Source organism: Hemibagrus wyckioides, linkage group LG10 (genome assembly GCF_019097595.1).
Source record: "Hemibagrus wyckioides isolate EC202008001 linkage group LG10, SWU_Hwy_1.0, whole genome shotgun sequence".
Taxonomy (NCBI): domain Eukaryota; kingdom Metazoa; phylum Chordata; class Actinopteri; order Siluriformes; family Bagridae; genus Hemibagrus; species Hemibagrus wyckioides.
In genome coordinates, this window is record NC_080719.1 from 14,190,294 (window position 1) to 14,216,732 (window position 26,439).

The 26,439-nt window shown below is 38.6% G+C and overlaps 1 protein-coding gene across 1 annotated transcript; it reads left to right on the forward strand.

Annotated features, from left to right (window-relative positions):
* Window positions 1–12,133: 12,133 nt before the first annotated feature.
* LOC131360209 (cortexin-1) lies at window positions 12,134–26,345 on the forward strand. Its single transcript, XM_058400434.1, has 3 exons — window positions 12,134–12,303; window positions 20,037–20,195; window positions 23,137–26,345. Exon 3 carries the CDS (start codon window positions 23,887–23,889, stop codon window positions 24,133–24,135), a length of 249 nt encoding a protein of 82 aa, XP_058256417.1. The 5' UTR covers window positions 12,134–12,303; window positions 20,037–20,195; window positions 23,137–23,886; the 3' UTR covers window positions 24,136–26,345.
* Window positions 26,346–26,439: the final 94 nt, after the last annotated feature.

Genomic DNA, 26,439 nt, shown 5'->3' on the forward strand with positions numbered 1-26,439 from the left:
CTGTGCTCTGACCTCAACCCTCCAAGGATAGGATTTGTGAAGAAAGGGTTTCACTGTGCAGTAATGTATTTGTGACAAATAAAGAATACTTAATTTAAAATATTCAGTGAAAAAGTGAAAAAAAAATAGTACAGAAGCATACATTTGTATAGTACAGTGTGCTTAAGTTGTGCAACAGGTATTTACTTTTTATTTTTTGAGACAGGAAACAGCTTTTAATTGTCCTTGTTGTCTTGCTAAAAGTACAGTGCATGCTCTTTCCTATTCTCAAACTGACACGTCGCTCAAGGAAGCAGTGTCTTAGCACTGATCAGAGAGAGGCATGTCATTCTTCTTCATGGCTGAGCCTGAGCTATGAGTGAGTGAGCATGAACTGTGTTTGCCATATTATATGGCGGTATCATGTGTACACTGCTGAAAGAACATCTCATTAGCATGTGGAGAGTGACAGTTTGTCCATGAGCTGTCTACTGTAATAAATAGCCGTATTAAAGTGCGATACAGCTGCTCTGAGCCGCGGCTTGCTCGCCTATGAAACGGTGGGCATGGTGCAACAAGGCTGCTGTGCTTTGATAGATGAGCCCTACACCTCTGTTACGCATTTAAAGAACAGAAGGGGGAGAGAGATGGAGAGATTTAGGAAGACGGCCAAGCTTTTGATCAAATATGGAAAGACAGGAAATTAAACCATGGACAAAAATATATAGAAATCATCCTTTGTGGGGTTTTTTTCCATGCTGATGACTGATTAAAAGAACAGAGCCCATTTAATTTTTAATGGAGTAGTCCAGTCCTGATCTGAGTCTTAACTAGGATAAAAGATTGAATATCATGCAATCTGCATACTGAAAAAAGACACAGCTATCAGAAGAGTGTGATTCTGGAGTTAGGGCAGAAAATCTGAAAATCACAGAAGAGAAAGAGTTTACATATGAGGAGAAAATTCTACAGATAATGCCTACCTACTTAATCTGTAATATGTATCACCAAAAAGAATGGCTGTATCTCTTTTTTCATTAAGTATATAATCCATTTATGTGAACAAATTAAAGTAATTTGGAGATAGAAATAGAGCAGACAGGTCTCCTTCTGTGGTACTGAAGGCCTCCATCACTGGTACATTTTACATGTACACTTTTTGGCCACAGGTTTCTGGACACATGACCATCAAATCTTCCCCAACCAGTTGCCACAAGGTTCAAAGACCACAATTATCTCTGATATATCTCTTATGGCCAAGGCTCATTGATGTATGTGGGGAGTGAAGGCTAGTCCGTGTGATCCGATCCAACAGACGAGCTACTATTGCTCAAATTGCTGTAGAAGTTCATGCTGGTTCTGATAGAAAGGTGTCAGAATGCACAGTGCATGACAGGTTAGAGCTGTTTTGGCAGGTGGTCGTAATGTTATTCCCAATCGGTGTATAATGGGCAAGTGTAAGGATCTGAGCGACTTTTACAAGGAGCAAAAAGAAGATTTAAAGCTGAAAAATGTAAAATCCATCAGTTTTGCCCATTCAGCTAGAATAAGTCAGGGATCTTGTGGAAATAACCTTTATACAACTTTCCAAATGGCTTTTATGTTTTGCCAGTTCCACAGGCAGTGTATCAGTGTTTCTTTATCCTCCTGATCTGAAATAATCCTGTTGCAATTTTGATTAATTTACTTTAACAGCACCTTTGACAGTAGTTTTGGCTGTAAGGCAAATGACAGGCTTATATTAATGTGCTTGTTCCAATATGTTTCTATAGTAACAACTTACACAGGGGCTTGTATTGATGATGCACATAGGGGCTTCTACTGATGTAATCTCACATCTCTAACTGTTGATATGTTTACATAAAGAGACGTTTATTTAACATGTGTTATAGGGTCTCTTGTGTTTCTTCATTGTAACAGTCAGAGGTACAGTGTATAAATTCCCCATCATAGGGAAAATCTTAAGGACAGAGCAGTTTACCAACATAAACAGAGCTAGTGGAAATGTACCTTGACACCAATGATTAATACTCAGTAGGTTACTCATGTCTGTAGCAGTACTGGTACTGCCTTGTGCATATTTTCATTCTGAATGTATCCCAACAGACAACCTGATTTTAAATAAATAAAAGTATAAAAAAGCTATAGTTTTATATACACTCAACATTCACTTTAAAAGAAATGCCTGTACATCTGCTCATGTATGCAGTTATCCAATCAGTCAAACATGCGGCTGCAGCACAACATAAAATCACGCAGATACAGGTCAAGAGCTTTATATAATGTTTTCTTCAGTCTTGAGAATGGGGAAAAACTGTAGCCTTTGTGATTTTTACCATGGCATGGCTGGCTTTTCAGTGTTTCAGTAATAACTCAACTCTGGCTTTTCATACATTGATGAGATATGTTATGTTGATAAGAGAGTTCAGAGGAAAATGCCCAGATTGATTCAAGCTGCTGGAAGTATATAGTAACTCATATAATTACTCTTTACAACTGTGGTCAGAAGAAAAGTATCTCAGCATGCACAAAATATGGAGGTTGATGGGATACAGCAGCAGATAACCATCCTGGGGTCCACTCGAGCCAGCCAAGAACAGGAATCTGAGGCTATCATGTGCATAAGACATCTGAAGACTGGGGAAAAAAAATCACCTGGCCTTCAATTGTCCATTGTCTGTTAGTCTGTGCCCAGATTCTTTTTCTTGGCTGGTTGGATAACTGTATAAATAAACATGTCTGTGAGTGTGTCTCTGCAGTGATGATGGGAGACTGACTCTCACTTCCAGAGGCTTTAGTGTGGCCATGATCCCTCCATGTAAGGAAATCTTTCTAAATGTGGTCGACTTAATGATTAATGCAGTGTGATTAAAGGGGGCCTCACCCGTAAGAAACATCGCTTAATTTGGCCACCACAATTAACTGTGCCACTCCCTTTTTTCCATAAGTAACATCATTTATTATTTATGTGCTCTGGGTCAGTAAGGCTTCATTTCAAACCAGCTGTAATTACATTGGAAATGGCATTTCATTAGTTAACTGTCATTTTAGCTTTGGAGAATAAATGAGTTCCAGGCTGTTCTAATATCTAATGTTTTAAAACCCTGTGAACAGTAAAATCCTCAGTATTAAATTAACTCTTTGCTCATTTGTGATTTTACAGAATATATAGAAACATCAATTTATGAATTTAGAATCAAAGAATAAAGCCTTTCTGATGATTTGTAAGCTTTACCTTTACCATTACTACATGCATACATATTGCCAGTTTCATTTCTATCTATCTATCTATCTATCTATCTATCTATCTATCTATCTATCTATCTATCTATCTATCTATCTATCTATCTATCTATCTATCTATCTATCTATCTATCTATCTCTTAAAATAATTCAAAGTCATATTTAAAATCAAAAAGGTGCTTTAGGTTGTTAAGCTTCTACATGGATCCTTTTCTGAAAATGAATCCTTTATGGTTTCTCCCAGAGGAACTCTGCAGGTTGAACTCTGATTTTGAAATCTGTTTTAATGGATTATGTTAAAGTTAAATTTAACTTTATTTAAATTAGATCTAATGAAACGTATAATTCATAATGTCTATAATTAAATTCAAATTCCAGTAGTCAGATGTACTCGATTTAAGTCTAGATCATAGCAACAGAAATATAATTCATGAAGTTCTTTATTTTCAGTAAAACTTGGCAGAACCAAAATAAGTGTTCTTCGAGCAGTAGCTGCTTTAGATTTGAAATGGGTTTTACTAGTTATACACTATTTACAAGTAAAACCCGAGAAATCTATCACGATTTAGGGACATGCCTAATTACATTTTTTTTCAAATAGTTAATTTAAATAAATAAACTTACTCACGGTTTATGCATGCTGAGGTTCATGCTTTTTAAGTAGTAATGTAGTAAATAATGTTAGGTAAGGGATCCTTCATGTAAAGTAAATAAAATCTGATCATGATGCACTAGGTCTTCATGTCACTGTCTTCCTGACTTGCTTAGTAAATTATATGAGTGCCAATGTGTTCTGACATTCGTCAGTCAACCGAATCAAATATCAACTGGAGACCATTCAATTTAATTCATTCCAATTCACCACTGTTTACTATTTATGTTTCTGATGTTATGACAGATTTATAATAATCACTAAAAAAGATCCTTTTGTTTGAATTATTTTTTATATTTTAAATAGGGGATATTAGCTAAGCAGGCTGAAATAATAAACAAGATGAAGAATCACTAAAAGGTGCACAATATTGCCAAACGTTTTGGGATGTCTGCCTTTACATGCACATGAACTTTAATGACATCCTATTCTTAATCCGTAGGGTTTAATATGAAGTTTCTATCGGGTTAGGATCAGGACTCTGTGCAGGCCAGTGAAGTTCCTCCACACCAAACTCTCTCATCCATGTCTTTATGGGCATTGTTTTGTGCACTGGTGTGCAGTCATGTTGGAACAGGAAGGGGTCATCCCCAAACTGTTCACACAAAGTTGGGAGCAGGAAATTGTCCAAAATATCTTGGTATGCTGAAGCATTAAGAGTTCCTTTCACTGGAACTAAGGGGCCAAGCCCAACCCCTAAAAAAACAACCCCACACCATAACCCCCCTCCACCAAACTTTACATTTGGCACAATGCAATCAGGCAAGAACCATTCTCCTGGCAACCACCAAACCTAGACTCATCCATCAGATTGCCAGTCAGAGAAGCGTGATTCGTCACTACAGAGAACACATCTCCTGCTCGGCCATGAAAACCCATTCCATGAAGCTCTCTACACACTGTTCTTGAGCTACACGAAGTTTAGAGGTCTGTAGCTATTGACACTGCAGAAATTTGGCAACTTGCCTCAGCATGCTCTGACCCCACTCTGTGATTTTACGTGGTCTACCACATTGTGACTGAGTTGCTGTTCCCAATTGCTTTGTTATAATACCACTTGACCGTGGAATATTTGGTAGATTTTTTACATCATTTCACTTTATCTATTTTATTTCACTTACATTCCAGTACACGTTCTTTTATTTCTTTTCTGTGCTAAGTGTCCTGTGTTCTTTTGTGTTGTCTTTCTTGTATTTATTGTCTTTTGCACTGTCTTGTCTATGCTCTGTTTGCACCTAGCTGCACACTGTGCACTTTACGTGGCTAAGACAAACTTCTGTCCTAGCTCTGTGGTGTTGTTTGTTGTTTTGTGTTGAACTTGTTGTTGTATGTTTATGTAGCACCAGGTCCTGGAGAAACGTTGTTTCATTTCACTATGTACTGCGCCAGCTATATGTGGTTGAAATGACAATAAAAGCTTCTTGAATCTTGAATCTTGAATAGTAACGATTGAATTCACTGAGCTCCTGAGAGGAACCCATTCTTTTAGAAATGTTTGTAGAAGCAGTCTGCATACACCTGTGATTGGAACACCAGAATTCAATAATTTGGAGGGGTGTCCAAAAACGTTTTGCAGTATAGTGTATATTTAGACTATGCAAAATTGTAAAAACAATACAAAACAAAACAAAAAAACTAAAAAACAGGAGAATAGTGTTGTGTAGATGAGGAATTGGTCTATACAGGTAGGAATGTGGCATATCATCAAACAGAACAAGTAACCTGGAATATGGCAGTTGGAAGCAGGAGACATGAACAAGGCATGTGGACCACCAAGATAAGAAATTTCCCTACATACCGATGAACATACACATTACCAATGCCCTGACACAAGTTACTATATTTCCTTAATAGCAGGGTCACTGACAAAAATATATTAAAGTACATCCTGATTGTGTAGCCCAATTTATTACAACCCATAATGGATCTACTGCTGAGATAAAATATTAAAAATTTGCACAGATTTTCCTAAGTGAAGTCCCTGTAAATGCTACGTGACCAGCATGCAGACTGTTCTGTAAAATGTTTGATCATCTCCAGAAGAACGGGCAAAATGATTACATAGCATACTCTGCCAGTCAAAAGTTTCTGAGCACCTTGAGTTTCACATGTTTCATTGCAATTTAATAACTAGTATTGCCACAGACTGAATACAGTGATACGGAACAGCAATTAAATATGGAAAGCTAAATCTTTGTGGAACTTATTAACTGCTCACTCTCAGATCCTAATGAGACTCTAAATGAGCGCATTATTAAAGGCTAAAGCCGTAAAGACTGTAGATAAAAGGCTAGTATTAACTATAAAACATAAATATATGGTGAACAGAAAAAGTGTAATTAGAGAGCTAATGATTGTGGCATTTTATGATTAAATTAGATCTAGAATGTTCCAATAAAATAAAGTCATTTCCAACATTTATCAATTCTTAAAACATTGAGTAATAAACGTTTCTCCATTTATACCTATTCCCAATCATAAATCTTAAAATATAGGGCAGGGGTGTATTATGTTATCCACAAAGGGTCAGTGTGGGTGCTGGTTTTCATTTCAGACCTGATTCCACCTTTTAATCAGTTGATCTTGGCTTTAAAACAGACGTGTAGCTTTTGCTTGGTTGGAATGAAAACCAGGACCCACGCTGACCCTTTCCAGGTAAAACTGGACACCCTTGAAATAGGTCTTTACTAGCAGTGTACATATGATTACTACATTTAAATTTGAAACATTTGGCAAAATAACTTAGCTTCAGCTATGCTCTAAAGAGAAATATTTATCATAAGAACTTATATTTCATTTGCTATCTAGTGAGATCAAAATGTATGAGGCAACCTGTTGACAGAACCAGAAAAAAATGGTTCAAAAAATTCATCCTATGGGGAGCAGAGGCAGGCAGATAGATGTTGACCTGAAATAGTCAGGAAATGGATAAATATATGCAGCAAAAAATACTTCAAACAGTAGTACAAACCGCAGTGAAACCTGAAACTCAGTCACCTTAAACTGATTGCTTTCTATAAGATCAGACAAATTCAATCCTGAAGGTCACTGAAACATGTAATGTGTTCATAATGTGTTCAGCTCCCTCATGCATAATAAACCCATTCCCACTGGGATTACTGGAGTGATGGCTTTCCCTGGAATGTTGATCGATACTTGTGGGGATTGAGGAGAAGGAGAAATGAGAGGCTATCAGTCCTAACTCACTCCAGCAAAAGGCACTGCTGGACACGCCTACTTTATCATACGGATAACCTGCAGGGGCTTCATGCTGCTCATGAGATAAAGCTGTGACTGAAAGCACTGGTGTGTGGGAAACATGATTACACTAAACTACTAATATTAGCTGCTTTCTTCGGGAGTGTATTTTTTGATGTTTGGAAATAAAAACAAATCTTGGATGCTCAGGATAACATCTACATTTCAGACTTCACTGCCATCCAGAGTTGACCACCCTAGATTTTAGGGTTGGGGGGGAAACCTGTAAAAACAAACAAAACCAAAACACCAAAACAAAAACAAAACAAAAACAAAACACCGCAACAAAACCAAAAACACAACAACAAAACCAAAACTTAACAGCAAAACCAAAACACAAGAGCAAAGGCAAAACACTACAACAAAACCAAAAACTCAACAACTGACCCAAAAACACAACACCAAAACCATAACACCAAAACAAAACCAAAAACACCACAGCAGAACCAAAAACACCACAGCAGAGCCAAAAACACCACAGCAAAATCAAAACACAATGATCTATAAACAGACAGTTTTTGGTTCTCAAGAGACAGAAAAGAAAAACTCTTGCACTACTGTTAGGAGATTGCAATTGAATAGTGACAATGCTACAGCCATTATTAACAAAATAATCTTGGGGAAATATAAGAATGCAGAAAAAGGCAATTAGTGCTTTTCACAGAGTGTCCCTGAGAGTGCATCAGCAGCACTAATTCAAAAGTATGTGGTGGCTTTGACATCTCAGAGGAAATGTTTGCCAGCCATCACCCATCCTATTAGGGAGAGAGTGGGAATTGGCAAAATGATCAAATTGGGATAAAATGGAGGGTTTTTTTGAAGAAAGCTGGCACCTGTTGCCAATAAAAGTTCTAGACACGTCCCTGGAACCTGACTTTTGGTTCCATGTACTGAAAATGAATCTTCAACATGACAGCTGCAGATTTGCCCTGTTGACTAATTATGCTTTGATTTGTTGCTTCTTATTGCAGTTGGTTTCAGCAGTGTTACAATTCACACACTTACATTCCTCCAAAGACCAAATTAAGCATTATTGTGTTCACTTGTAATTAAAACAGGATCGTTTTAATGACTACTCAGAGCTACTGAAGGTGCCTTTAATTCTGCTTTTATTACTGAAGGATAAATTCACTGTCTGAATCGTTAACTTTCTGCATCAGTATCATGTATATATTAACGTGTAGTCTTTCAGTGATTTGTAGGCACCTTTAGACTGCAGCTTTTTATTTGTGTTGTTCTTCTATGAAGCTTGAATTAATACCCGGTTTTGCAGTAAAAGATATATTGAGACAAATTCTCACTTTTCATTATGGAATGCTAATACAACACTTCTCCTTCTTATCCTCCCACAGAGAGAGAGAGAGAGAGAGAGAGAGAGAGACTGTACAATGCACATATAAAAGAAAAGCATAACTGTGTTCTTACAGCCGCAAGAGTTCTGGATGTGAAGCAGCCACTCAGGGATTATCAGACCAAAAACAGACTGCTTAATGGCCTATTAAGTAGTGCTTTGGTGTGGGAGTGCATGATTAAAACAAAGAGGTGCTGATAATCAGCATTAACTCTCTCTATGTCGCAGAGCTCTGCACAGGAAATAGCAGGAGAAAAACAACATAGCCCTTCCTTTGATTTGGTGTGGCTCTACCTCAGTTTTTTTTTTTTTCAGTTTTCTCGGATGTGACAACATGAAGCCAGCAAGTGCTCAAGCTTTATTAATGCTTTTCTGTGATATCTGCTTAGCTTAGGACTACTGCTCAGAGTGTTACTATAAGGACTCATTTATTCATGGTACTATGAAAAAAAGGATAATGGATTAAGCTGAGGTCTGAGCGTTATATCATTTCTCTATCATCAATAGTGATTATAATCCACTGCTGCTTTCATATGATTAATCAATCTAGAATACAAGTGACTTCATTTAGTTCATCGATGTTAAAGCAATTTAGACGAACGGATAAAATATTTCAGAATCATGTGCTAATCAGTATTTATTGTAAAAACAGCAAAATGCATAGACTTAATTTTAACATTAAAAGTAAGAACATTGTTGCTAAGCAACCAGGAAACATTAATGCAGAGCAAAAAACTACCTAATAATCAGTGCGAATGATTCAGCTAACTAGCAAGTTACTGTGATACTGTGAAAAAATAAAAAGACAAAGACGGTAATGAATATTAACATTTGCGTAAAACGTGCTGATAAATTACTAAGAAAAGACTCCACATGTAGCATCAACAGTTAATCAAACCTACCATCGATATAGAATTAGGAAACATCCGAAATAAGCCCCAACAATCTGAAAAGTTTTATACCTTCCTACATAGAAGATGAACACTGTCCCATTTAAACAGTACATTTCTGACAGCTCTGTGCAGTACAGCTGTGAAGGCAAATTGATCTTTCTCAATATGGCAACCACCCTGGAAGTTCAGTTTATGCAAATTTTCTGTCCCCTTGTGAGTCTTTTCTAAGTAATTTATCAACATATCTGAGAGAAACGCTGACATTCTGATACTTTTGTCTTATTTTCACTGCCACTGCGTCTTTACATTGTATAAAAGGCTGAAAGGCTGCTAGCTAATTAGCTACAATCACTAGCATCAGTTATCTTATGCTTGTCATCCATATTTCCCAGTTGCCTAGAAACAGTGTTCTTATGACTTTAATCACTTGAATATGTGTTTGCTTTTACATGGCAGAAGCTTAAATATGTGACTGAACAAAGCAAATCTTTATCAAGCACACAGATGCCTCCAGCTGTTTTTCCACATCAGTTTTGTCAATGTCCAACCACAGCATATGCACAATTCCAAAGTAGTAGCTGTATTTTTCCTGTACTTTTTAGCTGCATTTGCGCTTTAAATTTCATGCAAAAAACAAACACCCAAACAAACAAACAAACAAGAATAAACCTGACACACCACTAGCTAAAATGGAAATTGGCCAAACTATACCTTTAAAGTGAACCCAGCAGTGGATCTTTGACCAAACGAAAGTCATTTAAAGACCTCCAAAGGTTAATGAGGCTTATTGTCCAGGGACTGAGGAAGATGCTGTTCGTTATGGAAGAAGGGCCATGTGGTGCTTGAGGGGAGGACAGTAATGACACCCCATGGATCTCATTATTGAGGTTATTGATTCGATTGAGCCACCTGCTAGCCAACTCTCTCACTTTCCCCATCTCTCTTCCTATATTCATTTTACGCTGCCCAGCAGGATGTAGACTGCTGGGGTGTCTGCCTATTACATTCCACAGTGGAGAGCAGTGTACCTCTAATTGTGGACACGTTTGTGTGTGACAGTATGGCTGGAGAGGCATCGCTTGTACAATCTGACCTCATGGAAAATGTGCTATCCATGAGTGGCACAGCTGAAGACTGGCTGTGAGGAGGAAGTGGCAGCAGGTGGCACAGATGGCCAAACGGTCGCCTGCCCTCGCCCGGGGCTCTGGATCCCATCTACACCACTGAGACTGGTCTGGCATCTTGGTAGAGTCAAGAGGGCGCAGGTCGAGTGGAAACCTGTGGACACATTAATCAGAAAATAAGTTAATGAGGTATACTTATACAATACCCAAAACAATTGGTTCTGATAATAGCTTAGTATGTAGCACTGATGCTAGCTCTGTTCTCTGATGCTGGCACATTCATATATTGTGACACCGCTGTTTCAGTGTAGCTACAATTTATTTATTTTTTTGGCATCAGAAATAAGGCATGGCTCTTTCAGCTGAAATCAGAGTAGTTTGATGTAGCCTGTAGAAATCACAATATTTTCCAATGCAACTCAAACTTCAAAATATCTGCTAGACTGTAAAGCTTGTTACTGCAATTTAAAGACTAGAGAAACAGTACTATTGTCACATTTGTAGCAAAATATGCAGTGTTGAATTGTATTTTAACTGTGTTTCAACTGGCCTGAAAGGAGAGTAAACATATATATCTGAAGCAACCATCTCTGCACTAATCCTAGGTCTGCACTACACCTACACCTACCTGTACACTGAAATATTGGCAGGGGTTTCAGGCCAATTCACACCTTCACACCATTCCTGCTAACAAATGCATTGTGCCACAGGTATGAATCTTACACACAGCAGTTAAATAGCAGGAATTCCCCTCCGTTCATTAGAGCTGTAGCCTCTTAGATAATGAAGCCAACGTCTTAATAACCTCCAGCCATTCTGGTCACCAGGACTATGTTTGTTGTCATGGTTACACTCCTCTATGATTAGACTACACAGTAATCAGGAGCATTGATATAGAACTGTATTTGATATAGAGCTTTCATATTTACAGGTAAAGTATCTATGCCACCTAATTTAGAAAGAAATATATTTTCCAAGCACATGGATAATAGTTTGAAATGACAATGCATTATCTACAAGGACACAAAAATTTACCTATTTGTTGTTTACAAATCTTTGACATCGAACAAACTTCTTTATTTACTACTACTTCCACTACTACAAGCATTATTATATAGCTATTTTATATAGCTATATACTTTTGTATGTATTTTTACTTATGAATGTTTCATGATCTACCTTGCCTACTATTATTTATTTTGTATTGCCACACTGACACTACTACTCTAATATTTATATTGTCTCTGTTATATTTGAATTTCTTATTTTATCTCAATTTCTTGTCTCATACATACCTATCTGCAGCAAGAAATAGATACAATAAAATAAGGGAATGACAACCTTCAGCTCAGTAATATATATAGATTAGGTTTACTCCGTTTTTATGCATGACGCACTCGCTGTACATCTACCCATTAAACGAGTCTGGCACTGCGCATGTGCAGCAGCATATCAATATAGAAAGACTGCAAACATGTCAGTTAATAGAAAAAGTGAAATAAAATGATGGAACCCATTTAACCCGAAATGCACGAAGACATACTTTAGGTTATGTAGGATGGTTGTTTGCTTGTGCGTGGGTGAGAAAAATCTTTGTATTCGTTCCTGGTTACGAATCGACTCAGTGATTCAATTGTTGCAAAGAGTCGTTCATAAAGAAATGAATCGCTCACGAATTGCTTGTCACTACCCGTTGCTCGATGCTGGTATTCGAGTTCGTTTAGCGGGGCTGCAAAGCGACTGAAGTTTCACTTCACTTGCCATCTGATGCAGGGCATATTTGCCTTTCTTGGCGTAACAGAGGTAAGATCTGATATCTTTAGTCTCCGTTTTTATTTGCACGCATTGCATGATTTCCCGTTTTGTGCTGTTTGATGTAACGTTACATCCTTTGGATTGCAGACAGCTTCAGAAACTTCCATCAGATTTATTTGCCACATTGGTTAAAATAGCAGAGATAATATGCCGGGGGGGGAAAAAAAAGACTGAGATTTGAAGTAATCTTATTCCCAGGCTTCATTATTTATTACTTGAATGTAGTAGTAATGCTGTGTCATATATTTAAGTGCAGAACAGCCTCAGTTTTAATGCTCTATTCTGCATCTGTTGAAGAATGCATCTCATATATACTTAAAAAGGTGGAATCTCTCAACATTATTTGTATAGATCTATTGATCATGCCTGAATGTATAAGTATATGTATAAGTATGTACACTCTCATTCACTGTCAGAAAACAGGTCGCGTATTCTTAATGATGCAAGGGAGTTTTTTAAAGGTCTAAACGAGTTTATTGGTAATCTACATTCATATTCAGTGTGAGTGATACATAATTACGGTACAGAAGATGTCACTTATGTGTTCAAGCAAGCAATTCTCTGTGCGCAAATCATGCAAACATAGGAGAAAACAACCAATAAATATTTGCATGTGAATATATTTATATATATATTTATATAACTACATTTGACTCAGTACATACTGCAAACATATTAAATGTGAGTAGATTCATTGCTGTACCTGTAATCACTATAATCATGATAAATGCACCGTGGTGAAAGTTTTGGTGCAGTCAGGAGTCTCAGTGGAGTCGTTTTCTTTTTACAATCACTGCTCATGTTCGTCGTAAAGAAGCCATTACTAGTCTGTGATTCCTGTTGCTCAACCCCAAAACAGATTTGATGAAATAACACTCGGACTGTAATTGCTGGTCAGAGGTAACACTGGTCATAACCTAAAGATGACATAGAATCGTTTACCTCAAACCATGACCTTAACCAGAGACACTGCTTGCATACCATACACTGAAAGAAAGGCTTAAAAAGCGACCTCATTGGTATGTTATTGGATTTCATCTTGAACATAGTGGAAAAAAAAAAAGTTTAAACCCATGTAACACTGGGTGTTGATTTGTTTATTCTAAAAATATATTTTTAAATAAAAAAATGTTTATTGTTTTGTGTGAAACACTGACCTTATTGTTCATTTATTATTCATGATCGATATTTGGAGAATATAGAGGTTTCTAGCAAGGTTGGAGACACTTGGTCTACTTTACCATTTACAATATTTTATCAACTCATTGACTTGTTAAAAGAACCATCTACAGCCAAGTCTGTACTTCCTAGCAACCAAGTTTTAGGCTAAAATCACTTTATCTAGTTAATGTTCTCACAAGGACTGGCCAAAATACAATCCCAAAGCATCAGTATTTTACAGTGGATTTTGGGTCCTTCTCCTCATCCGTAGTCAGTCTTCTTTTGTCACCCAAACATGTTGTGTTTAGCCAAAAAGTTTGATTTTGGTCTCACAGACATTTCCAATTATAGTTTCAGTGATGCTTGATGAATTTTTGAGCTGCATTTTTTTGAGAGGTTGTAAGGAAGGGCATCTTTCAATGTTTCTCAAGAGCTTGTTGTTATGGAGATGGCATCTAGTAGTTGAATTGGTATTTATTTTTATACCTGACTTGTGCGGCTCAACAACAGCCTGTCTTTATAGTGTTAGGAGCCTTTAGTGTTCCTCATAGTGACAGATGATAACGTGATTGTCATTGTGTGCAACCTCACAAAGGTTACTTAAAGCATTCAAAAAAATACTGCAGGTTAGAGGAAAGAAGACATAATATGAAAGACGTCCAGGTTTTGAAATCTTCTTATGAAGAAGGTCAGTTTTTTCCCCCGCACACAGATTAATATCAGTAAATGTTTTGAACTGAGCTTGGCATGGATTAAAGAGGAGGGTTCAGTTTCTTTTCCAGATCCCTACTGAAATATTCATTTGAGCTATAATTTGGAGCCATTTGATAATTGACACCATGTCTGGGTTTTTATGATCTTCCCAGTCAAGAGTGCCGATTTACAGTCTGGTCCAGTGGGTGTTAACTTGTTTGTATTGGATTCTAGCATTTTGGACTCATGTACTGCTCAGTCTGCTAAAGAGGCAAATACGGAACACTGCTTTTGTTTAGTGTTTTTTTTTTTCGAAAGGGTTTTGAATTCTGGAGGCTATGCTAAAAAAAAACCCTTCATATCTGGTTTCTTTTATTTTTAATCCAAGCTTTCTTCTTCTGGTTTACGAGCTGTAGCTTTTCATGCACACACCGTTTGCTCTACATCAGCATTTTCATTTTCTCCTGCACAGATTTAATTACTGTATTTCATTCTGTTTCCGCTGACAGAAGTTCAAACTTAAATCCGTTTTTATAATGCCGCTCACAGCACAGATGGTTTGACCTTTTTTCTGTCCCTCCCCATTGTCCCTTGCCGTCCTTTTGACATTTGTTGCGTTTTGATGTGATGCCCTCAATGACAGACCGCTGGAAGGGACTGACATGTCCGTGGGCGGCTAGTCCCCGGCTGCATGTCCTCACAGCAGGTCATCACGCAGTGAGGAAGTGCTGTCCTCTGTATGTACACTTCAGAAAGTGCTGACTTGTTTTTTTTTTTTTAACAGGGTGTGTGCAGTGAGACAGAAGATTCTGGGCATCAGTAGGGTTTGTGTCAGTCCTATGACTGTGACATTTCTCTGTTAGTTCCCCCTTTGAGTTTGTTTGAAAGGTAGAGCTCACTGAGGACCTGTGCTGCTACATACACTCACCCTGTCAGTCACTCACTGCCATCTGTGCTGTCCATTCCAGCTTAATATTTCATGCTGGGATTTGGGCTGGGAATTAAAGATGCGGCAGGTGGGTTTGACAGAGTGCTGGCATATTCCCTATGACTGAGCTCCAGGTAGAAAGTGTGCACTCAACCAGTCAGTTTGAATAAACCTGTATCATGTAACACATATTTTAAATTTGTCACTTGAGTTTGTACTCCATGTCCATTACATTTTATGTACATTTTATGATTTATGTAGGTCTCTAACTTCATCTCTCTGGCGCTATCCATTTGGCCATGCCTCTCAAAACACTGAAGTAGTAGGAGACTTTTATTATAATATTCATGCCATTTCTAAGTTATTCGCGAATTCTGAAATTCTTCACTGGTCCTAACAGGATCAGAGGCAAAACCTCCTTCACTTTGGGACTGCCAGGCACAGAAGCTGAGATGCCTTCATTAGGACTGACAGATACAGAAGCCACGCCTCCTTCACAAGGACTGACAAATACACAGGTCACACCTCCTTTGTTATGATAGCCAGGCACAGAAACCCATTAAAAAGCTTTTATGACACATGCAAAACTGTTCAAATAGCACACTTTTTTTTGAAGCAGAAACAGTAGCACTGAGTCCACATTTTGTTCTGTGACATTTTGTTCCAGATCTACAATTGTGATTAATACCAAAATTAGGTTCTGCTCTAGGCAGTTAAGTTGTTCTCATTGGAAAGCCTCAGTGGTCTGCGGTGGGATGGGAGGCAGCTGTGTTTGACATAAAGCCTATCAGCAGCAAGGGGTCTTTTGTGGATAGCCACTGGGTTCCTCCATTACAACGGACATCAGTGGCACAGACTAGGAACAGAAAATTACTCTGTCATTTTCCAGCACAGCCAGCTGGGTCATGTCCAGAAAACCACTGTTAGATTTTTCTTTATTAGTCCTGCTACTGCTTAGAACGAGATTTTTAAAGTGATTACTTCAAAGCTGGCCAATGATAGATGTGACTGTACATTTATTTGGAGAGGATGGAGCAGGGAGTTTAGCAGTCTGAGAAGAATTATCATTTTCAGAGACACAGCCAGGCTCAGTGAAGGGGTGGAACAAGGATTCTCTAGTGGGCTCTTATTTTGAATTTTGGCATACTAATAAACATGGCACAGTAGGCTATTCATTTTCCCACCTTCCTGAGCTTGAGCACGAATCGAATCTGCTTTCTTCTCCTCCCACTTTTGGGCAGCAGCACTATTGTTTTCTAGTTTAAGAATTATTGCTGAGAGTCCAAGAGAGCAAATTGGTCATGTCTCCCCTGTCAATCAGATTACACTGGTAATCATGGTCATCTGTGAGTTTATGCATATGGAAGGGAATGGATAACACTTTCCTTAAAGTGTGTTACCTTGCCCTGTGATGCAGCATGAGGAGCAATTTAAAAAGCACTTGTTAGTCATCACCCTTGAGGGTCGCTAGCTTTCATACAATGGCGAGAGCTGGCTGGTGGATAAGAACTGGCTAATGTGTGTGTGTGTTTGTATTGAGGGTCATTTAGCTGTCATATAAGATTGTGGGATATTAATTCACGCTCAGTTTATTATATTTTTAACCGATATCTAGCTTTATTAAGTGTTGACTGCTGCTGGATCTTAGTCAGGAACTCCCTTGTAAGGCTTGTGGATAATATGTGTGTGGACCCATGATTCTGAGTGGAACTGTTATTCAGTACTCAGTTTCAGAGTGGCCCATGGTTCATGGTTCAGGGTGGGCCTGGGCTGGTTTAAACTCTACTACAGTTCTGGTGATGGCAGACAGTTGACTCTGTTAAGCCGGTTAAGTAGGAACTCGGGCTAAATTGTCAGCAGGCTGAAACATACTTCTCTTTGACATTCTGACCTTCACTGTAAAGTTTTCTGCTTTCTCTGTTGCCTTTCTTCAATACAGCAAAATGGTAATAAGTAAACATCTGCCCAGATGGAGTTATCAAAAAAAAAGTTGAAAAACTGGAGCTCCCTTAGTAACAGTAACTAGGATGTAGATAGTGGATGCTGGAGAGGGAACAAACTCAAGAAGATTAGATGCCTGTAGTTTGGGACGTGTCTTTGTTCAAGGTGACCTTGTTTTTAAACAGGATCCTATTACTGGAGAACAAAATGTTCTCTACTGATCAATGATTTGAGACAAACAAGAGCACAGAACCAACATCAGAACTTGTGTGATTGATGGCATAAATAGCTCTTCTGGACTTCGCCACACATGCACACACTCTCTCTCTCTCTCTCTCTCTCTCTCTCTCATTCTCTCTCTCTTTCTCTCTCTCTCATTCTCTCTCTCTCTCTCTCTCTCTCTCTCTCTCTTTCTCTCTCTCTCTCTCTCTCTCTCTCTCTCTCATTCTCTCTCTCTCTCTGTGAGTTTCTATTGTAGCATTTGTTCTGCTCACACACTGTGTTTCCTCTTGCCCTTTTCTCCCAAACCCATTTTATCTTTATAAGCAGACAGTTGGAAGGAGTTCAGCTAATTTCCCATCGAAGTGCAGGCCATCAGCATCAGCTGACTGTCAGTTTGGCTATGATATTGCTGGAGCGTGAGGGGGTGAGGGTGGGGGGTTCAGAACAGCATGGGTAGATGCGTGGCATTCATCTTTAGATCATGGCCTCTAATTCATTTTGCAGAAGGACCACAGACAAGTAACAAATAATGATAAATCCAGGCTCTTCAGTGCCACCGCGTGAGGGATGGCTGCTGGTGAGATCAGACGCTGTGGGGGACGTAATGATCGGACACAGTGGGGACACTCTGACTCTAAGCTCCCGAGGACAGCATATTACACCAGCGGACACACGGGTGCTTTAATGGAATGCCATTTATGTCCCTGTTTGCCCTTGTTTGTTTTATCTGTCAGCAGTGAAAGAAAACCCTGAGGGTCTTAGATAAGACACAGACATGTTTTTGAGGATCATCTCTGTCCCTGCTGGGAAAGAGAGAGGGTAGGATTCCGGCGAAGAAATGAAAAAGAGAAGCACTTTTAGAAAGGAGGCAAGAGAGAAGGAAGAAAATGAAGAAAGTAAGTGTAAGAGATAAAGAAAGAACAATAAAACAGACGAAATGAAACCAACAAAAAAAATTGAGATAATGGATGACCAAGAGAAAGGAGTGGAAGAATATAAGAAACACAATGATAACAGAGTGAGAACGGCTGATTGAAGAGGAGAGATTGAGTGCGAGAACTACAGAGGGAATGGAGAGCAAAGGAGGAAAAAAAGGATATGAAAAAAGATAATAAAATGAGCAAAGGAAATGGTAAAAGAAAACAAGAAAGTAAAAGGAAAGAATGAAAGTTAGATGTCAGAGAATTGATGAGATACATGAAACAGGAAAATGAGGGCTAAACAGAATAAAGACACAAAAGAAAGAGTTAAGAAAATTTGAGAAAAAGAAACAATGAATGTAAGACTGAGAGAGAAAGACTGAAAGGGAAAAAAGCAAGCAAGCAAGCAGTGAAAGAAAAAGTAAAGAATGAAAGAAGGGAAAAAATAAGTGACCAAAATAACATAAAACAGAAATAATAAAAGAAATAAATGGAAAATGAAGATTAAATGAGAAAAAGAGGATGATGAAAGAAGTGAGAGAGGAAATCTAGAAATGTAAATCAAGATAAGGGAAGGGATAAATAAGAAAAAATGATAAGGGAACTATTGGCAAATAATCTGAATATTTCGTACATTTATTTGTGACAATATAGCTGCCAATATAATATTTTAATATGATAAAAAAAGAGCAAAAGATTGACAGAAAAGGAGAAAAAAATAACAGAAAGAATGAAACACAAAATAACAATTGGCAACTGGGCAAATGGGAGAACAAGGTTATTCAGAAAACTGAATAAAAAGAAAAAAATTAAACTTAAATGAGGGAGAAAATAAGAACAGTGGAGACCAAGAGAAACAATATTAGAAGATATTGGAAAGATATTAGACAACTTAAAGGAGAAAAAGAGAGACAAAATAAGAAAGAGGATAATCAGAAATGAAAGAAGAATGAAAATAACAAGAACAAAGGTTCATGAGGTCTGTCTGCACCTATAGGACAGCGGAAACATGTTTCAGGATTAAATGTCCACATTCGTGATCAAGATGAAGATCAAATTCATATCTCAAAACTTTAATGTAATATGAACTCCACAAGTGACCTTACTAGTGACCCTTAACAAGCTTTCTTTGAATTAGAACTTTCCAGAAGTCAGCTGCCTTTGTACTGCCTCATTCTCTCCCCAGATCTCTCCAGAGTGAACCTGACGACTGAATTCTGAACCTACATGTTCAGAGTCAGATTACTATCAACAATTTGGCAGGATGACCAGGATGACCACTGAACCATTGAGGCATGGGTTTAAGTGCTAAAGGATGTGAGGCAGCTTGCTACAATAGCAGCTGCAGTAAAAGGAGTCTCACCTCCACCTACTGCACCATGCACTGGATTCAGGATTTTTTTTTGTATATGCAACAGTATGACAAAGCAGCTTCACAGAAATCTAGATGTAGGTTTTCATCCATATCAAGAAAGCTATAGGTGAAAAACTCCCTGAGGCAGGAGAAATGAAAAAGAAACCAGGAGAGAGGAACAAGGATCAAAAACCCCATCCTCTTCTGGGTGACTCGGATAGCGGGATTATAAAGAGATCGTGCTCATCAGGATAGAATTCTTTCAAGGCGATCAGTCAGAAGAAACTCCTATTGATTTGTAGTGAAGGTTCCTTGAAGAACACAGAAGTGGAGTTGAACCATGCCATCAAAAATATATAAATGCCCCCAGGGCATAACAAAGCATTTGAGTGTTTGTATGCTATATGTGTGGGAATGATGACAGTATGTGGCTGTATTTTATGCCGTCTGACTCGGAAGCAGGTATCTTGGTAACCTCACCATGTCCTCTCCTCTCCTGTAGGCTCTGATGTAAACGTTTTGGGGCTCATGCTGTGTTGCCATCTGCTTTGCTCTCTGGACAGACGGGCACTGCCTGACCCCGGAGTCAGAGCCTGGCACTGCCCCTTTCATCTGAAGCTTCTCCCTCTGCACGACCTGGAGGACACACAGAGCATATGAGGTCCTACATGTGATTTTTTTTTTCTTTTACAGTCCGTGTTGTGAGTACAGATCATGTTGTAATGTTTGTAACACTGAACGTGTTGGTGGTAAAGGATATGAAGAATTGCTTGGCAGCGAGCTCATGGCTTAGAAATGATTCAAAAATATGATCAAAAAGCAGCTGTGTATACATAGAGGGTTTACATACTAATGATGTCATTAAACACTGATATGTCAATTATTACATCCAGGCCCATTTTAGTGAGGTCTACGCTGCAGGACTGTAGTAAATATATCAAAATGCTGAATGCGTACTATTTAAAATGCTCATGTTAATAATACCGATCTTCCACGTCGAGTCAACTCCCATCGGGTTAGACATTTATTAGACAAACTTATCCCAAATTATCAGAATGTTATGTACGGTAATGAGTAAGAAAATTTGCAAATAAACTTTTCTAGAGTTGATATCTTAAAATAGAAAACTGCAGCTTTTTCCCCACAGCAGCTACAGATTACCAACAAAACCTTCAGAAATGTCTGGGCTCTGGACCTCAACATTACTTTGCTAACATAACCTTATTACATACTGAACAAACATAATAAACAAAAATAACTACTACACACCAGTAGTTTAATTATTGGATTAATTCTGCGTTTGGAAGCACTGATGATATCCTACTGGACAGTATCAGATTTTTGTGAAACCTTCTCCTGGGATTTAGCTTTAACAGCAAAATCTTTACATTCACTTGCACTTATTTACACCTTGCTGTCTGATGTCAGCTCTCGGAAACCATTGTGGGTCTTGAAGAACAGCTGATCGATCTGCTTTTATTGATTAAGTCATTTGATTAAGTGTGTGTGTGTGTGTGTGTGTGTGTGTGTGAGAAAGGGCAATGCGTATGAAAGAATCTGAACCACAGAACTATAGACAATAATGAAATAAACAATAATTTTAAATAAATTAAGCTTTTTAAATGAGATATAATGTCCAGTCAGCTCCAGAACTATTGGCACTCATAATTAAGTTATGTGAAGATTATTTAAAAGTAAATCTGAAATGATTAAAAGCTTAATCGATGAAAATATGAACTAAATGTAATGACTTAAGGATGAAAGTTAAAAACAAATCAAAAAACAAGTCTCGAAATTATTGGCACCCTATGCATTTTAGTACTTTGTGCAACCTCTCTTTCAGTCTGCTCTGTTTAAGTTTGATGACACTGGAGAATTCCAAGTGAGTCTGAGACTTTTCCTCAATACAGACTCTATCATTCTAGCATTTCTCCCATGCCTTCTCTTCACCGTCCTCTCCTTCTGTCCATTTCTCACTCTCCTTCTTTGTCCTTCTTTGCCTTCTCTAGCTTTATGTATTCTAACACAGCTGTCAAACCAGAGCTAACAGAGGCATGGACACTTCTTATTTTTCAGTGTTCGATTGCTCCTCACAGCAGTGTGTTAATAATACTGAAACACAGCCCTGATGAATGGGCATGGCATTTACTCTATTAATGTCTCAGTGTGCTGTAGTTCCTGACTGCTAATGCTGCTGTAACGAGGCAATCACTGACTGATCATGCTGTCAGTGTGTCAGAGTAATACTGGAAGCATTACTAAGATCTGATGCCATTTTAATTCATGGATGTGGTAATAGACATCAAAAACTAATTTCCTGCTGTTGTTCAAGTATGCAGGCTTTTCACAAGTTTACTGGATGAATGTAATTCCATTAATGGACTTATGGTCTGGCTGTTATGTACTGTATGTTAATGTTGGACCTGTTAAAACCTCAATCACACAAGAATTTTTGTAGGGCATTTTGTAAGGCTTTAAAGGAAAACTCTACCCTGAAACAGTATGTTTGTGATGTATTTAGTGATTCTGGTCCGAATTTGTTGGCTGGTGATGCATTATCATTAATCCTGTGATAATTTATTGTTAGCACGGTTATAATTGTGTTTAATAGGAAAAAAAATCTTTAACAGAAGATTTAACATAACAGATGACTATCAGTTTTTGCTGTTAGGTCCTAAAAGAGCTAGAGCTTCTCACCATTTTCCAGCAATAGATGATGTCATATTAGTGAGAAATCCAGCAGAGTCTCATAATGGAAAGCAGCTATACTAGTTATAATAGAGACTTGGCTCGGCTAGTTAGCGATGTATGAGGTGATGAGTGTAACTGTGTTGATGAGGTATTAAAGTTTTGGAAACTGATCTATTTGGGGAGGTGTGACCGCTGGACAGACTGAAGGACTAAAGGTCTGCTGCATCGATCTCATTAGGTAGAGATGAAGGAAGTGCTAAGTCATGTGCTGCTGTATCAGCAATGTGGGTAATATAGAAAGCAAAGTGAAAATCGAGCAACATGCCGATTAAAGAAGTAAACAAGTCCAAAATAAAACAAATCTTTACAACACTGAAGATCGCGTGTTAATTACAAATGATGATATGCAAATCTTTCAGGGTAGATGTTTCCTTTTAGCTACTGTTCAAAAGCCTCTGATTTTAAATCCCAGCACCACCAAACTGTCACTGCTGGGTCCTTGAACATCAAATGCTCACTTGTATCCTGACTGAACTGCACTGGAACTGTAAGTGCCAGCCAAATGAATAATTGAACATTCATATTTAAAGATTGTGTCTTCATGCTTGCCAATGCTAACCAACTTTATTTAGTAAGTGATATCAGGTAAAATGAATATATATTTGGTTGGGGAATGTTAGATATAACCTCATGCCAAGCTGTAATAAGTGTATCATCCACTTTGGATCTTCTGCTACTTATTCGAAAGACTTTAAAGAAGTTGTCAAAGTCAAAAAAGTTGACAAAATCTATTCACATCAGAGTTGTATGTGATCCCTGAGGATTGCCACTTATATTTTGCTGACAAAGAGCTAGTGTGAGTGGAATGTTATCTCTTAGCTTTGTCAAATGCAGGTTTTGTGTGTTCACAGGTGTGGACCAAGGAGATAAGGAAGACGACTAGAGGCATTCATATGTGTAATGGATTGCTAAAACCTGGACTGGAGAGGCCCAGACTTCTTCACAGCCCCACGGCCTTCAATAAGTGACTCAATAATAGATTCTGAACCTTCCGAGACCGCTGTCTATCTGTCACTAGCTTCCTTGATTGTTAACATTGTTAGACGGTTTGTGTAGCACTATCAGCTGCTTGTATTTCTCCTCCCTCCAGTGGCCAGACACCTTATTTCGCAACTACTATTATTATTATTCTGAATGCATCCAGCTGCTGTCCCACTGATCTGATTAGTCTCAGGTCTGCAGGCTTGGACACGCTGAAAACAGGAAACAAGGACACATGTCATCAAACCATTTACAGTTCAGCTGTGCTAATCTCTGAAAAGCAGGGTCCAGCTTATATAACACCTGGACACCAAAGTCCCATCTGGATCAATTTAGCTGGTGTGAAAGCGTGTGTGCAATAGCTATCTGTCCCTTGCCGTGTCATGTCGTCTTCCCTCGCGCCACATCTGCTGTTGAGAGGATCAGACGTGCTGGGGCTGAAATAAGCAGGCTTGTCATTTTGTTCTCCTTGAGGGCAAACTGAGGTCCACAGTGCTGCCACTTGTGTGAGATTGTAAAACTCTCAGAGGTTCTTTCCCTTTCTGTCCAATCTGGCCGAGCTGCCCATACTCCCGAGTGTCCAGACGGTGTGCAGGTTCTGCGGGCGTGGCGTGTGGAGGATGAGCGATGTTCCCCCACTGGAGTACGAGCCGCTCTCCCCTGCGCTCCCCAGCAGGCCACCGCTGGCTGCAGACGCTGAGCAGAGAACGGCTCTAGCCTTCGTGGGCCTGCTCATGCTCTTCCTACTTTTCCTGCTCGTGCGCTGCTTCCGCATTCTGCTTGATCCCTACAGCCGCATGCCGGCCTCGTCCTGGACCGACCACAAAGAGGGCCTGGAGAGGGGCCAGTTCGACTACGCGCTGGTATAAAACACTGTCCGGCGACGGTGGACGAGCCGAGAGCCTCTGCCTTCGCTCTCTCTGTGGTCAGCCCTCGACGACATCCCACCTCCATGTGAATCTCCTTTCATCGCATCCTGTAGTGACTCCTCAGGTTCCCCTTAGAGCAGTGCTGCCTGATCCATGATCCACTTTCCCTTGGCCCATAAAATCTGCAGAGCATTCGGTCAGAGTCCAGTGCTATGAACTACTACTATTCCATCAGTTATGAAAAACTAATACAGTTTTGTCAAATTCTGTTTTTCACATTCACTAGTCCAGACTGATGCATATTTATTGAGTCAGTATCAGGTGTTAGTCGTTACCAATAATCTACACAGTGTTTTAGGTGTATATGTGGAGTAACACAGTTCCAGAGAAATCTTGTTCCAGAGACATTTTGTAGGTTCTTCATCAGTTAAGCAAAGTGCTTCTTAGGATGTCACAGTACCCAGAGTTAGACCCATTTTATATCATAGTCAGAAATAGATTTATCTCATTTTAAATGAATAAATACAGATGCAACAATATGATAATTGGCATCTGTATCTGATCAATGATAGCCTGAAATTATGAATGTTCATCAGATCATTTTTGACCTCTCATCCAGTCATCTTATTGTATTTTTTTTAAATGCTATCAACTAGTCCAGTCAGGAAAATTACCTCCATCTCAGGTCCATCATTAGTTTAAGGACAGTAACATCAGGCACCTTCACTGTAAAATTTTCTTCTGAATATGTTCTGCAATTATTAAAGTGAATAGTTTATACTGTCAACCCGTATTAGAGCTCTGATATCCGCAACACATCAAAATTGGTCAAAAGTGGCGTCGCTAAATGTCAACTGGGCAAAGTATTAGTTTTTGATAAATGGGGAACTGTTCTTGGTAGTGGACTCAGAGAAAGTATGCACTCGATATATTTTATTCCATCACCATTCATGTCATAATTCACATCATAATGTTTGGGAACCCACTGCTCAATTAATACAGGCTTTCATTATCACAGCAGGGCTGCCATATTGGATTGACTATTTCCAAGCTAATCAGCTATACCCTGCCTCATTCACTACAGACCCAGACTTTAACTGAATGAAAATGTATAGAATTTATAAATAATCATCAGACAGATAATTCTGAGCAGCTTCAAGCAGTAGTCAGATCACAGGCGCAAATATAGTTACCTAGCTGAAAATGGAATAAAAGGCAGAACCAATAGAAAAGAATGACAGGCTTTGCTAATCTGGTAGTCACAGCTACAGCTATGGCAGCTATGTTAGCTTTTCATTTAAAAAAAATAAAAAAATAAAACAAATTAGCTAGCTAATGTATTAGCTATTTACTGGACTTCATATTGTCCAGTTCGATCTACTAATTTGCTGATGACCTTTTTTCTTATTTATCTTTTTTTAATTTGTATGTACTTAGCTCACTTACAGCTAGCAGAGAAGAGAAGTACCTCACACAGGACTGCCGTAATCATCGTTTTGCTCTGCTGAAATAAAACGCAGTGTGACTGCTGCTCAAGGCTACATTCCAGTCCAGAGCTTCACCAACCTGCTGTAATAGAGACCGGATTAACATATTTACAACCGTACTTTTATCACTTTTGGATAGAATTGGTTATCAAACACCAGATATATAAAGAGTGTACACCTGCTACGTGAAAGTCCCTTCAGACTGCTGCCTTCAAGCACGCGTAATTAGCACTGTACTTTTCCCCTGATGATGTGTTATTTCCTTGGTGTTTACAGGAGCAGAATCCCCTTTAAGATGTCAGAAATGTGATATTGCTGCAGTGTATTTCAGTGTATTTGTATCATTTACAAGCCATATCTATCTATATTTATGCCTTGGACAGTGTTATGTTGTGTGGCCATTAGCCGTAGCTGATCTGCCGAGCTCTGTGACTGTGTAGTGAGTTACTGTGTGAGTTTTAGAACTACTGAAAGTGCTTTATTTTTGTATTCAGGCTCAGATTTGGAGTCTCCTTTTGCTAATACTGTACTGTATGTATTCAGTTTAAGATTTCTAGCTCAATGTCTTCTCACTGGATCAAGAAAGAAAAAAAAATTCCCATAACAATGTGTTGCTTTGGTGTGTTTTTGATATTTGTACTGTAAGCAGATTGGATATTTTCCTAACTCCTTTGTTTTTGCTAAGCTGGGGCAATTGTGTCAAATAAACAAGGGTTTTATTCACTTTATGCTTCAGAAATCCTCAGTAATAAACTAAAAATGACAACAGACACTTTCTATGTGATCACAAAGCCATTTCACATCAGCACCCAAAAGG